We start from the raw sequence: 14988 nt of genomic DNA, 5'->3' as shown, positions 1-14988 counted from the left end.
AGTAAGCACCCGATTTCAAAACGGTTTGCAGATTACAAATCTGTACCAACATACCTTTGTAATGATACCAAGTTTGACCGCCTAGAATACACTCTTAGCAATGTTGCTTCTTAGCACTACCCTAACCCTAACCCTAACCCTAACCCTAACCCTTACCCTAACCCTAGCGGAAGTGCTTAAGTCATATTTCGGCAAGTAAGCACCCGATTTCAAAACGGTTTGCAGATTACAAATCTGTACCAACATACCTTTGTAATATACCAAGTTTGACCGCCTAGAATACACTCTCAGCAATGTTGCTTCTAAGCACTACCCTAACCCTAACCCTAACCCTAGCGGTAGTGCTTAGGTCATATTTCGGCAAGTAAGCACCCGATTTCAAAACGGTTTGCAGATTACAAATCTGTACCAACATACCTTTGTAATGATACCAAGTTTGACCGCCTAGAATAAAATCTTAGCAATGTTGCTTCTAAGCACTACCCTAACCGTAACCCTTACCCTAACCCTAACCCTAGCGGTAGTGCTTAAGTCATATCTCGGCAAGTAAGCACCCGATTTCAAAACGGTTTGCAGATTACAAATCTGTACCAACATACCTTTGTAATGATACCAAGTTTGACCGCCTAGAATAAACTCTTAGCAATGTTGCTTCTAAGCACTACCCTAACCGTAACCCTAACCCTAACCTTAAGCCTAGCGGTAGTGCTTAAGTCATATCTCGGCAAGTAAGCACCCGATTTTAAAACGGTTTGCAGATTACAAAGCTGTACCAACATACCTTTGTAATGATACCAAGTTTGACCGCCTAGAATGCACTCTTAGTAATGTTGCTTCTAAGCACTACCCTAACCCTAACCCTAACCCTAGCGGTAGTGCTTAAGTCATATCTCGGCAAGTAAGCACCCGATTTCAAAACGGTTTGCAGATTACAAATCTGTACCAACATACCTTTGTAATGATACCAAGTTTGACCGCCTAGAATATACTCTTAATGTCTTTGAGGTAAGTAAGTATCTAGATATTCTTAACTTTCAAAGGTCATAGCGTTAAGGCTACAAAGTGTGCATTACTTTCTTTACTTGTTTCCTTTCTTTCTCCCTCTCCCACTTTCTGCCATTCTCTCTTTTTCTGTATCTTCGATGATCTCTTTCTCTCTCTCTCCCTTTCTCTCTTGTTTTCCTTCCCTCTCGTCTGTCAGGCTGTGTAATAAAGACTAATATTAGAAACGACAAGTGCAAAATGTTAGCTGATACATGTCTCAATGTGGAAGACGCGCAGCATTACTGATCTCTAGTGGTGTTATATCTCACCAAGCGGAGGCACGTTGGAGGCACTGTTGATTTCGACAATGCAAACGTGCCTCCAAGGTGTCTCCAACGAAATCTAACGTGCCTCCAGCAAAAGCACTGTGCTTATGAAATTTAAAAATAATTCAAGTTGTAGAATTACCAAGACAGAAATAGATCTTAACGGCTGTAGAATATGTGTACGCTACTCTGGGTATAACGTGACCATGTGTTTTTGACATTTGACTCTAAAATCATTATTCAGACCAAGATACTTGAATCTTAAACTAAGTGTATAATTGACAAACTACCAAGCATTCGTCTCTATTTAATACTTTTTTTCACATGGTACGAATCCCTCCCTAATGGTAGTGCTACGAAAACTACACATAGCTGATACTTCGGTACACTATATTCTTTCAGATGACGTTGTCAAACTCTTAGCTCCCCAGTGTGAAGTTACGCTAGATGCATTGCACGGCTCGTATGCCAGGGGGCGCCCCAACGCGTGCAATTTTCATGTGTCTAGGTCTTGCTCGAAAGCAACAAGCCTGTAAAATAGGAGAGGTAATGTCAAACTTTGCCACTCCCTTTTTAGGATTGGCTATTGACGGTTCATTAATTGATCAGAATGTTGTTTGACGCGCGCACACGTATTAAAGGTGAATGAGGGGATTTCTACCAGGTTCGATGACGTGATAAGATCAGAGTTTCACTTCCGCTTTTCTGACTCACCTTGTTGCACAGATCTAGAAGGGCCTGGGTACACTACACGCCCTGCCTACGGAGAGAAAGGGAGGGCATACAAAATAGCAAAGAAAGGTAACATTTTACAACATTCTTAAGTCAGAGCATTACGAGCTAATGTTATCGCTACTTAAAATTTTGGGCATGTCTAGCTTAATTGCTTAATATGTGCAACCGTAGTTCAACCTTGTCCCTACATTTCAACTGAGGAGTTCGGTATACTAAGCTGTTTTAACATCTATTTTAGGGTACCCACTCGGAGTAATACATCAATGAGACCTTAACCAATCTTCCATTGATGTTAGTGTGCGGCTTTCAGCTTGAAGTGTGATAGTATTGTGTTAGCTGAAATTATTGGGTGGTTTTCGTACTTAGTCTCTACTTAGGTTGGGTCCTGTAGCTCTAGCCGGCTTAATCCTCTGTCGTATTATCATTCGGTCTATTTGCCCAATTTTTTCTATTTCCAGGCACCTACGGAGTTTGGTAGAAACTAATCTTATAGTACAATCGTGCTCTTTAGCGGGACGTATTTCCTTGATTTTTTTTGCTCTGCCTTACCCCGTGTATTTCCACAGACGAACATATTTACAATTGTCCCGCAATAAAGTTCTCTCTCTCTCTATTTACCAAGGTTTCATTTTCAGTCAGTTTACATCATGCACGGCTATGTTGACATGATTAATAAGTTACCATAGGTGTGCATGATGATATTGAAGGACAACCTTGGTAAATATGTACGCCTCAAAAACGTATTCTCCGTCTTACGGACATCATCATGGTCATGTTTCACCCCCCCCCCCCCCATATTTCAAAGCTGAAGATATAACCACTAGAGGTTGTGCATATTGTTTTTTTCTCATTTAATGAAGTATAACGTCATTTGGGGTGTCCTTACTCTGGTATGGTGCCCCTGGGTATACAAGGTCAAAGAAGGCGTCACATTATTCGTATATCTTTTAATGATCAACCAATTTGCGTGCCAGGTCGAACCGTGCACTGCATCTTGAGGCCGCATGAGGGCGTTGTGCATTTTGTCTCTGCACAAAGTACATTCAAACGCAACTGTACATTTTTCATCATTTCCTGAAATATGAAATGTGATAGAAGTCCATTGCGTATTTACACAGCTTCAAAAGATACTGTACATTACAATTTTGTTGTTGTTTTTGTTTTGTTTCATGTTCACCAAAGACCGATTGTACACAATGGATAGTGCCTATTTCTTGAGCTACGCATTTAACGCCATGCAAATGTGGCCCATCTATATAGCTTTACTAATCGCAATCATACTTTTGATTTATTTCATCAATCTCAGTAACCGTCAATTTATAGCTCTGGCTATCATTGGGATTATCACAATCATCCTTATAGGCGTCGTAGGCTTTTTCCTTTACCTAGATGGATCACACAAAACAGCACTTGAAATTGAACGCCTTAAGTTAGAAGGCCAGAGACTGGAAGCTAATCGTGATGTTGAAAAACAACGCCTAAATGTGGCAAGTAAAGATCTGGAAGTTGAAAAGGAACGGTTGGCTTTGGAACGTGACCGGGAAAGCCAGCAGCTGAAGCTGGCAAGCTTGGATGCGGAAGTCAAAAAAGAACAACTGTCTCTTGAACGTGATCGTATGAACCACCAACTGTACACTTGTACAGGAGCGACTGTCACTGAAACGTGAGCAATTTCAGGCTTTCCAGAAGATAGCCACCGCTACGGATACATGGGAGACAACCACAGAGCACGAACAACGTGGCTGGGTGTCCACTGATAGCAACCGTGTCCAGGAAAAACACTCAAAGCCGCGTTATTCACCCTCTGAAATGGAAGGCATTGTACGTCAGATTTATCACGATCAAGGGACACAAAAACTGGAACTGGAACAGAAAAATGGCGATCTGAGGCTGGAGCAAAAGAAGAAAAATGAGCTGTATTAGACGAACAACGAAATCAGCAATCAAGAATTCGTCTGTCCAGCTAGAGTCCAATAACTTTCCTAACAGAAGCAATTTATCAAAGTTGTTTAGCAAGAGTTCCAAGCCAGAGTTTACACTTACTATAAAACTGCTACACGTGACGGCTAAACACAGGTCATAGCGATGATTGAAGGCAACATTTCTACAGAGATTAATTTACATATTAGTATGTACAGGTTCAACTTTTTGTCGCTTCTAGGAAGGTATAAGATAAAAAGGAATCAAAGCGTATGGTTTCTCTTATGGTGTGTATGTATATACAAACAAATCAGTTGCGTTCGCCATGTGCAACTGTCAATTAAATACAAAAAGATTCTGCAGTACATTTCAATTATTTAGGGGTACTATTGTCGTTTTCACGATTTTGAAAAGATGAAACAAACATGTCATATCTAGCTTATTCAAGCAGACTTATGCTTACTGAATACATTTAATTACTGCTTAACGCTTTCCTTATTATAAGACATTGACAAATAAACATGTTTACCACCTTGCAAAAGCCTATGTTGTCGAGACCCAGCACTTATTAAACAAGAAAGCTTCTGAAAAAAGCTGGCCGGTGCGTATTTTGGAAAAAGCCTGGATGTTAAACAAAATCACATGAAAAATAGTTTTTAAGCAAAGAATTACTGAACTGATCTGTCTTCTATTAAAAAGAATTATTTGAGATTTGTCTAACAAAGAAAAAAATTGTTACAAGAGGGGTTCGAACCCACGATCTACGGCTGCAAAAGCAAACCGCTATCTGCACTCAGCGCCTTACACCATTCGGCCACGCTTCATCGATTACGCAATCACGCGAATAGAAGGGCTATTAGAAGGGTTTGGTTAAATTAACCGATCCACACATCCATGCATCCATGCAAACGAAATGAATGGTTGAAAGAACCGCTTCTCCCGTCTCAAAGCCGGTGCTGACGCACCGGCAAAAACAGTGACACGTACGTAAGTGTGGTTTGCTTTTAATCTCACTAACTCTCACTATTACTCATTCACTCACTCACTCACTCACTCACTCACTCACTCACTCACTCACTCACTCGCTCACTCGCTCACTCGCTCACTCACTCACTCACTCACTCACTTACTCACTCACGTAGTAATACTTAATCCACAAAATGCCTGATGGGATGCCTGGCTTCAGATGTAAGCATCCGGATCATTGTCAGCGTTTTGCTTCTGTTTCTGCATTTAGTACTATTTTTCTTACATTGTATTCTTAACAGTTTGTTAATAACCATTAAAAAAAACTAACTCGCGGCACGAAATAGCAAGGAGCTTCCATTCAACGTCCTTGAAAACATCTGCTTGGATACATCCGCAAGATACAACATGGTAGACGTACAAAAATCACAGAGTGTAGACGATTCGCAACGCAAGACGCCAAGCGTAAGCGTTGTAAACTTTCGTGCCTTGTAATTAATTAGATTTACAGACGTCTAGTCACGACCTGGGAACATTCAACATTTCATCAAAGGATATCGTTAGTTACAGATAATACATGTTTTGCTATTGTCTCAATGACAGACGGAAATCATTGAACTTGGAAGCTTGCGATCTATGTAACAGCTTGAAAACTGTGTAGATTTTATATCTTAATACTGTAGGTACAAACATAAAGAAGAAATTGATCAGAAGAAAGAAGAGATGGAGCTAATTGAATACAAAGCCCCCCTCCCCTATTCGCTGGTAGCAGTGAAGGTACATAGAAGGGTAGCTTGTATAGGTCAACTTAAAAGTTACAATGCCATATTCGAACGTAATACCAACAGATCTCATGTCTGTGCTCAAATACTTACATGAAAATCGGTGAAACTACAAACAACGAGCTAGTACGTAGTCTTCTCGCCCACCTCTGCAAGGTCGCCATCTTTGTATCGACACAAACCGTCATGCAGTGCGCGACTGTGAGATCGTCAACTGATATCATGATTTTATTGCCACATTTTAAAACGATGCTTTGTTTTAGTTGTTGATTTAAGGGCATACGTAAATCATGTATCTCTTGTTCATGCACTTTTCTTTGGGCGGTCGTAACATACATCAATGTAATTTGACCTGACGCTCTCTCTCCTTCTGTCTTTCTTTCTCTCCTCTCTCTCTCTCTTTTTGTCTGTCTTTCTCTCTCTCTCTCTCTCTCTCTCTCAAATAAACATCTGCACATAAAGTATAGATTACCTTTTACAGATTACAAATTTACAAATACGTATCTCAATGCAACCTGCAAGAGGCAAGGCATGATGGTTCTCTGGTAACTTTAGGTCAATGCCAGTCAGAAAAGATCTTAAAGAGGAAGTGAAACTCGCTACACCATCGAAATCAAGCAGTGATTCTCTGCCACGTAAAATGTACGAAACCTACAAATAGTTCAGGACAACATTCATTGTACTTTATTGTGGAAACAAATATCAGAAATACAACACGAAAAATTCATAAAACGCCACCGCCGGAAATACACCTCAAGTGTCAACAATACAAAACGGACAAACATGTTAGGCGACAGAAGTAGTTGTTAAAACATGTGACAGAGTGAAAATATTTATTATATTTTACCACGGAGCCTGGTAGAGGCTATACAAACCTTACAGTTCATAAATTTTTCATTGATGTAGACCAAATCTGGCAATCTTACGGATTCATACCCATCATTAACATCGTATTATTCTCAAATGATACGAAGTAAGTCAGAAAGTAAGGGCGTCTTCATTCATCTTGAAATCAACTCATTTGCTCATAAAAATCCGGACAACAAATTGATAAATTTAACAGTCTCAATAAACAAGGAGGTATGTTCCTTATTAACATGTGTGCCAAATTACAACACATTTCATTAAAAACGAACCTGTCATGATACTTATGGCATTATTTTCTGACTGACCCTTGTATATCAAACACATTATAAGTAAACAAATAAGAATAAATCTACAAACATAAGTTTATCAAATCACCATAGATATAGACAAACTCTAATTCATTATCAAACCCGATTATCTAAAGCCGTGATAATCATCGAACGACAGCATTCTAGACACCAGCATTAACATAAAAGATAAAAGACATTGTAAACAAACGAAACATTAATGACTTTCAAATCCTCTTATGCTAGGCCACTCGTTTCTATGTATCAAGCTATAACCCTGGCCTTGCATGTTGGCGACCGGTCAGATACCTTCCCTTCTGTTGGTTAGAAAAAACAGCCAATGACGACACTTCTTTACTGTAAGCGGTAACGTGATTGGTTGGTTGGTAACTGATTGCCTGATGGCTGACAAATGCAGTGCAAGGCCAGCTTGTAGGCAAGTACACAAGGGTTAACGTTATTGCTTGATATACATAAATGATGACAATTCCATGAGAGAAATTCGATGATGTATGACTTTCTGTAGTCCTTTCAGCAGATAGAGTGACCCGTCGTGTTCCCTAAATGCCGTTAAGGTTTCAGGGTTGGCTAAATTGGCATTTTGACTTTCCTTTGTTTTTTCATTAATGAATTAAGAAAGAATGGAGCCGTAACGAATATTGATAGATGGGCATGAAAGAAGTCTAAATCTGCTTTTTTTGCCACATGGATGACGTCATCAGGTTTTATTGCCCCTAATATTATTTTTTCAATGACAAAGTACAGCACTTTGGTACATACCACTGCAATGAAAGTATGTTTTTCATGTGCATAATGATGAAAGCTACAAACTCACTTTTGCGCAAATTGATATCTACTAATGATCTGTAGTTATTAGAAATTGAAATTTTTTAATTAGATAAAAACAAATATTTTCTAATTACTACATCTTTATTTTGGCATTCTACAGCATTAGTTATCTGCTTTCTGATACTTTTTTTCAATCTACGGCATATATGTGCTCACTCTACAGCTGCTTTGCACAATTTACTGTGTGGTCGAAAACCTTTTTTTTTTTGGAAACGGCCGAAAATTGATGCGAGCCAGGATGTCATCCATATAATCAAATCAACATGGCCTAAGACAGAACAAACATTCAGTCCTTATCTAAGGTTATAGAATCAAAGCTTACCACATAATGGTACGTCACACAGTTCAAACCTCTTTTCGCGATCAGTGGTATAGCACCAAACCCCGGGTTCGCCGTCCGGATTCCGGCAGTAGTTCTCCTCCAGTCCGGATGACGGATAATTAGCGGCCGTGCTTTGGTGTTGGTGAGGTGCCTGACTGTCCCAGCGTTGACACGTCCTGCCTGTTTCCGTCACAGAGACTGTTCCTCGGTAAGATGTTCCATCTCCAATCAGGCAATCTAAAAGCAGATAAAAGAGGTAATAGCTTCTATATAATTATACAGTAGTATTTCATACTGCACGATGTTGTAACCGTTGCCACAATGACATGCAGTAGACTTATTAACGCTAGTTTAACAAAGGTTTTCTATAAAGGATAGTCTGACACAAGGGAGAAATATTAGAATTAGCATTTAGGCGTAAAGCCATACTGATAGTCTCCAAGCTGACCCTACGGTGCCTTAGAGATACTAGTAGTATCAAAGCTGGCCAAGGAGTATAGCTGGCACCGGGCCCTACGGTGCCTTAGAGATAGTATCGGGGCCGGCTATACTCCTTGGCCAGCTTTGATGCTATCTCTAAGGCACCGTAAGGCCCTGTGCTGGCTATACTCCTTGGCCAGCTTTGATACTATCTCTTAGGCACCGTAGGGCCCGGTGCCAGCTATACTCCTTGGCCAGCTTTGATACTACTAGTATCTCTAAGGCACCGTAGGGTCAGCTTGGAGACTATCAGTATGGCCTTACGCCTAAATGCTAATTCTAATATTTTTCCATTGTGTCAGACTATCCTTTATAGAAAACCTTTGTTAAACTAGCGTTAATAAGTCTACTGCATGTCATTGTGGCAATTTTTTTAAACTTTTAGATAGTACCCCGTTAGTTTTTACAACATCATAACCTGGTACCTTTTTAAGACAACATTATGACTCGAAAATAATGCCATACCTGGACGATAGTCCATACAGTCGTCGCAGGTGCAGTGAGCTGATGTTGCCCCACACCATCCGTACTTGGAACAACAGGGTCTGTCTGACACAGGGTTACACTGGCCGGGGTTCGCTCCTGGGGCTGGGAACTCCGTTCCACACCGTCCGTCAGCTCTAAACTTAGCTGTATAAGAAACAAGAATTTGATACATATATTATGTACCAAGCCATTGTCAACACTCATCTGATAGCTTTATGGAGAAAGATGATTTCTGTTTGCTATAGGCTGGCTTCCGAGTATGGTTCTTTGTTGAGAGTGCCATGTGATATTGTCCCAGATAAACCTCTTTTGCATATTGTGTGGGAGGTACCTCGTGTCATTAACAAATTGCAGTACAAACATTATTCAATTTTCAAAACAAATCATAACCATTAGTTTTGACAACATCCAAGCCTGGTACTTTTTAAGACAACATTATGACTCGGAAATAATGCCACACCTGGACGATAGTCCTTACAGCCGTCGCAGGTGCAGTGAGCTGGTGAAGCCCCACACCATCCCTCAGTAGAACAACAGTGCCTATCTGACTTAGGGTCACACTGGCCGGGGTTCGCTCCTGGGGCTGGGAAATCCGTGCCACAACGCCCATCATCCCTCCACAAGGCTGTATAAGAAACCTTTGGACCTTTGAAAAGAAAAAAACACACATTATAATTAAACGAATAAGAACACTGCTACAAACATAAGTCTATCAAATCACCATAGATGTATACAAACTCTAATTCATTATCAAACTCGATTATGTAAAGCCGTGATAATCATCGAACGACAGCATTCTAGACACCAGCTTTAACATAAAAGATAAAAAGTTGTAAACAAACGAAACATTAATGAATTTAACATCCTCTTATGCTAGGCCTATATATAGGCCTTCTATATATCAAGCCATAACCCTGGCCTTGCATGTTGGCGACCCGTCAGATACCTTCTCTTCTGTTGGTTAGAAAAAACAGCCAGTCACGACACTTCTTTACTTTAAGCGGTAACGTGATTGGTTGGTAACTGATTGGCTAATGGCTGACAAATGCAGTGCAAGGCCAGATTGTAGGCAACTACACAAGGGTTATTGCCTGATATACATAAATGATGACAATTCCATGAGAGAAATCCGATGATTTATGATTTTCTGTAGTCCTTTCAGCAGATGGAGTGACCAGCCGTGTTCCCTGAATGCCGTTAACACAACAGGGTGTAGGTCCGTGGCCGGGTTCGCCTCCGCAGTGGCCTCTTGATCTATCCAACTTTGACATAAAAAGACAGAAATTCACTCGAATCCTGTGTTGCTAAATTCTAATATTTATAAAGACAAAGATCATAGGGACGTAGGGTGGGTTGTTATACGTAAACATCGTACAACTTTAATCAATGTAACTGTTAATGATTAATGATGCACAACCTTACTCTTCTGTGGCAGAACACGGTAAAAGAAGCGAGAGAATTATTGAAGAATTATTTTCAAGATCCAGTTTCACATCTGCTGCAACATGACACTTAATGCTGAAATGGAGAAAAAGTGGTGTTTTATGGAGAAGTGGGATGTCCTTTTACCCCAGATAGACCTCTGCAATACCTCGTGCCATAGATGTTTAAAACATCACAGCACAAAGATTTTTCTATCTTCTAGATAGCACCCCGTTAGTTTTGACAACATCATAATCTGGTACCTTTTTAAGACAACATTTTGACTCGGAAATGATACCATACCTAGACGATAGTCCATACAGTCGTCGCAGGTGCAGTGAGCTGATGTTGCCCCACACCATCCGTACTTGGAACAACAGGGTCTGTCTGACACAGGGTTACACTGGCCGGGGTTCGCTCCTAGGGCTGGGAACTCCGTCCCACAATGTCCGTCAGCTCTAAACTTAGCTGTATAAGAAACAAGAATTTGATACATATATTATGTACCAAGCTATTGTCAACACTCATCTGATAGCTTCATGGAGAAAGATGATTTCTGTTTGCTATAGGCTGGCTTCCGAGTATGGTTCTTTGTTGAGAGTGCCATGTGATATTGTCCCAGATAAACCTCTTTTGCATATTGTGTGGGAGGTACCTCGTGTCATTAACAAATTGCAGTACATTCATTTTCAAAACACATCATAACCATTAGTTTCGACAACATCCAAATCTGGTACTTTTTTAACCCTATCCAGACCGGGCTTTTTTTGGATTCCTGGGACGGGGGGGGGGGGAGGTCCTCTTTTGACCCCCCCCCCCCCCCCTTGGTAATTTCAAAACGGCTTGGGTTTCGATCACCAAATTTGGAGGGTACCTGTGCCTAGACGATAGTCCTTACAGCCGTGACAGGTGCAGTGAGCTGGTGAAGCCCCACACCATCCCTCAGTGGAACAACAGGGTCTTTCTGACTTAGGGTCACACTGGCCGGGATTCGCTCCCGAGGCTTGGAAATCCGTGCCACAACGCCCATCATCCCTCCACAAGGCTGTATAAGAAACAAGAATTTGGCAGATATATATGTACCAAGCTATTGTCATCACTCATTTGATAGCTTTCAAGTGAAAATCACTGGATTTCAGATATTTAGTTCGTGCATGCGCAATACGCCCAAATGTTGCCAATGGCAAAGTCACCTTTGCAGGAAATCTATGAGGATAAGTCGTCTTATTCAAAGCACACAAGAAGTATACTTAACGACAGTAACAATAACATTCCTTCAATGCAGCATTTTGGTGCATCTAAGAAGTGACAAATATAGGTACGTGTCAACGAGTTTACAAAAGCAAGACCTGACATTATAAACCTGATACGCGCATTTAAGAAAGTACTTCCATTTATAACAAGTATCAGGAAACCCAATGCAACGGACGTGATTTTAATGCAACGTTGACCAACGATTGTGGAATAGCAGGATGAACTAAATTGTGGTACAAAACAGCCGTAGCTTTTTGGAGTAAGATTATTTCTGATGGCTATAGGCTGACTTCCGAATATGATTCTTTGTTGAGAGTGATAGGTGATATTGTCCAAAATAAACATCTGTGGTATTGTGTAAGCGGACTTGCAGTACCTTGTGTCATGGTGATTAGAAAGATTGTCGTACAAATATTTTTTCAGTTTAAAAAATGCATACCCATAATTAGTTTTGACAACATCTGAACCAGGTTGACGCGGAAATAATACCATACCTAGACGATAATCCCTACAATCGTCGCAGGTGCAGTGAGTTGGTGTAGAACCGCACCATCCCCCACTGGAACAACAGGGCCAATCTGACTTTGGGTTACACTGGCCGGGGTTCGCTCCTGGGGCTGGGAAACGCGTTCCGCAACGATGGTCAGCTCTCCACTTAACTGTAAAAAAAGTATTTAGGAAATATATATGTACCAAGCTACTGTCAACACTCATCTGATAGCTTTTAGAGAAAGATGGTTTCTGCTGGCTATAGGCTGACTTCCGAGTATGTTTCTTTGTTGAGAGTGATATTTGATATTGTCCCAGATAAACCTCTGCGTTGTGTAAGCGTACCTCGTGCCGTGATGATCAAGAAAATTGCAGCACAAAGATTTTAAAAAAAGTCACACCCATTAGTTATGACAACATCCAAACCTGGTACCTTTTTAAGACAACATTTTGACTTGGAAATAATGGTATACCTGGACGAAAGTCCTTACAGCCGTCGCAGGTGCAGTGAGCTGCTGTAGCCCCACACCATCCCTCAGTGGAACAACAGGGTCTGTCTGAAAGAGGGTCACACTGGCTGGGGTTCGCTCCTGGGGCCGAGAAATCCGCTCCACAACGGCTGTCAGCTCTCCACTTAGCTGTAAAAAGAAAACAAGTATTTAGTGAATATATATGTACCAAGCTATTGTCAACAGTCATCTAATAAACTAGTCATACCCATTATTAGTTTTGACAACATCCGAACTGGTGCCTTTTTTTTTAATTTTCTTTTGGACAGACGGGGACAATTAATGTGACACTGCACTCAAGTTTGTAACTTAAATTAACAGTGCCACATACACGGTATAGACAGAAGGTAAAGGTGGAATTTTCTTCTTTTTTAACCTCCCCGACCGAAGTCAGGTACCCATTTCTACACCTGGGTGAAGTGAGGAAGGTCGTGTTAAGTGCCTTTCCCAAGGGCACAACGTCGGGGGCAAGACGTGGATCGAACTAGGAACCACTAGATTCAGAGTCGAACGCTTTACCAGTTACGCCACACGAGACGCCACAACCCGGTACCTTTGGAATGTAACATCTTGACTCGGAAATAATGCCATACCTGGACGAAAGTCCTTACAACCGTCGCAGGTGCAGTGAGCTGCTGAAGCCCCACACCATCCCTCAGTGGAACAACATGGTCTGTCTGACTTAGGGTCACACTGGCCGGGGTTCGCTCCTGGGGCGGGGAAATCCGCTCCACAACGGCTGTCAGCTCTCCACTTACCTGTATGAGAACCAAGAATTCGGTTTAACATACATGTACCAAGCTATTTAATAGTCATTTGATAGATTTTTAGCAAAGATGTTTTATGTTTGCCATAGTCTGACTTCCGAATTTGGATTTTATTGAAAGTGATATGTGATATTGCCCCAGATAAACCTCTGTAGCGTTGTGTAAGCTGACTTGCAACGCCATGGTGATTAAGAAAATTCCAGTACAATGATATTATTTTTCAATTCTCTAAAGAAAAATCATAACCATTAGTTTTGACAACAGCCGAAGCTGGATCCTTTTAAATGTAATATTTGGACGCCGAAATAATGCCATGCACTTACGATAGTCCTTACAGCCGTTGCATGTGCAGTGAGCTTCTGTTGCCCCACACCATCCCCCACTGGAACAACAGGGCCCATCTGAATAAGGGTTACACTGGCCGGGACTCGCTCCTGGGGCTGGGAAATTCGTTCCGCATCGTGCATCAGCTCTAAACTTAACTGTAAAAAGAAAACATATATTTGGTAAATACACATATATCCAGCTATTGTCTACAGTCATCTGATATCCAAATACACGGAACACACATCTTTGGTGGAGGACTTGAACAAGGGAGCATAGTGAACCTACCCGTGCAAGTCCTGCCGTCTGATCCCAATGCATAAGCGATTCCGCATGCCGAGACACATCGAGAACTTCCGTCATCGTTGTGGAAGACAAAGTCCTTACATCTGCATGTGACGCCATCGTCAGCGGCTTTCATGTCTACTGGGCATTTTGCGACGCATTGGATAGTCCCACCTCTCTTGTGGATGGAAAAGTGCTTACAACTGCGGCATTCCGTGTTGAGCTTCGATCCAGAAGACATGGGAATACATCCTGGAGTAGTACGGAAATATCTTTGAAAAATGAAAATGTCCATCAAACTTCATCTAATTTTGCCAAGCCCGCCGCGATTGCATCATGTCCCAGAAGCGCTTCTGGGATAGAAATCCACCGATTCACGTAGCCTGGTAGAGGCTACATCTGGGCTAGGTCTGCAGGGCTGACGTCAGAGTTGCGTGGCGCGGTAGAGGGCAAAAAATGGGAACGATTTGGGTGTGACTTAAAATTCTTGAAAATCCTCCTTTTCCTTGAAATTTTTTTTCCAAATCTGGAGACTGAGTTAGAAGTGGGTCTAAACTTTCCTGTTTTGGTCAAAATTTGTTCACTTCAGCAGTTTTGTTGGTGTAAGGACAGGTTTTATTTGTAGGGTGCTACCGGTTGTATCAGGAGGGAACAGGGGGCAAAGGTGGGGTTTCTTTTATAGAGCCAGCTTTTCTCGGAGAATTAACCGAACAACCCCCTGTTTTCTTTCAATGGTTATAGACTAGACCCAAGTGACTTTTTGGTGGAGAAGAATTTTTAAGATTGAAAGATGGGTTAGTACTTTTTCTAAGCCTTCATTCAGTGTATTTTAACATGCTATGGACAGCCCTAACTTCGATGTCTGTCCTGCATCCCAGATGTGCTTCTATCCCAAAAGAGCTTCTGGGATGGAGTACATCCGGGGTTGATGGCA

At 41.4% G+C, this 14988-nt stretch overlaps 1 protein-coding gene across 2 annotated transcripts; it reads right to left on the bottom strand.

Moving 5' to 3' along the window:
* Positions 1-7908: 7908 nt before the first annotated feature.
* LOC118423297 (plasminogen-like) lies at positions 7909-14404 on the bottom strand. Of its 2 annotated transcripts, XM_035831399.1 has the most exons (10): positions 14058-14392; positions 13769-13927; positions 13272-13436; positions 12643-12807; positions 12175-12339; positions 11301-11471; positions 10730-10894; positions 9465-9650; positions 8984-9148; positions 7909-8275 (listed from the first exon to the last, which is right to left on the bottom strand). In XM_035831399.1, the coding sequence occupies exons 1-10, from the start codon at positions 14347-14349 to the stop codon at positions 8028-8030; spliced, it is 1881 nt and encodes a 626-aa protein (XP_035687292.1). In that variant the 5' UTR covers positions 14350-14392; the 3' UTR covers positions 7909-8027. The 2 variants fall into 2 exon arrangements, with proteins under 2 accessions (XP_035687292.1, XP_035687294.1); XM_035831401.1 differs by lacking the exon at positions 12643-12807 and having other exon boundaries at positions 14058-14404.
* Between the last annotated feature and the right edge of the window lie 584 nt (positions 14405-14988).

This window comes from Branchiostoma floridae, chromosome 9 (assembly GCF_000003815.2).
Source record: "Branchiostoma floridae strain S238N-H82 chromosome 9, Bfl_VNyyK, whole genome shotgun sequence".
NCBI classification, from domain to species: domain Eukaryota; kingdom Metazoa; phylum Chordata; class Leptocardii; order Amphioxiformes; family Branchiostomatidae; genus Branchiostoma; species Branchiostoma floridae.
The sequence above is the reverse complement of the archived record's forward strand: the minus strand, read 5'-3'. Positions and strand labels throughout refer to the sequence as shown.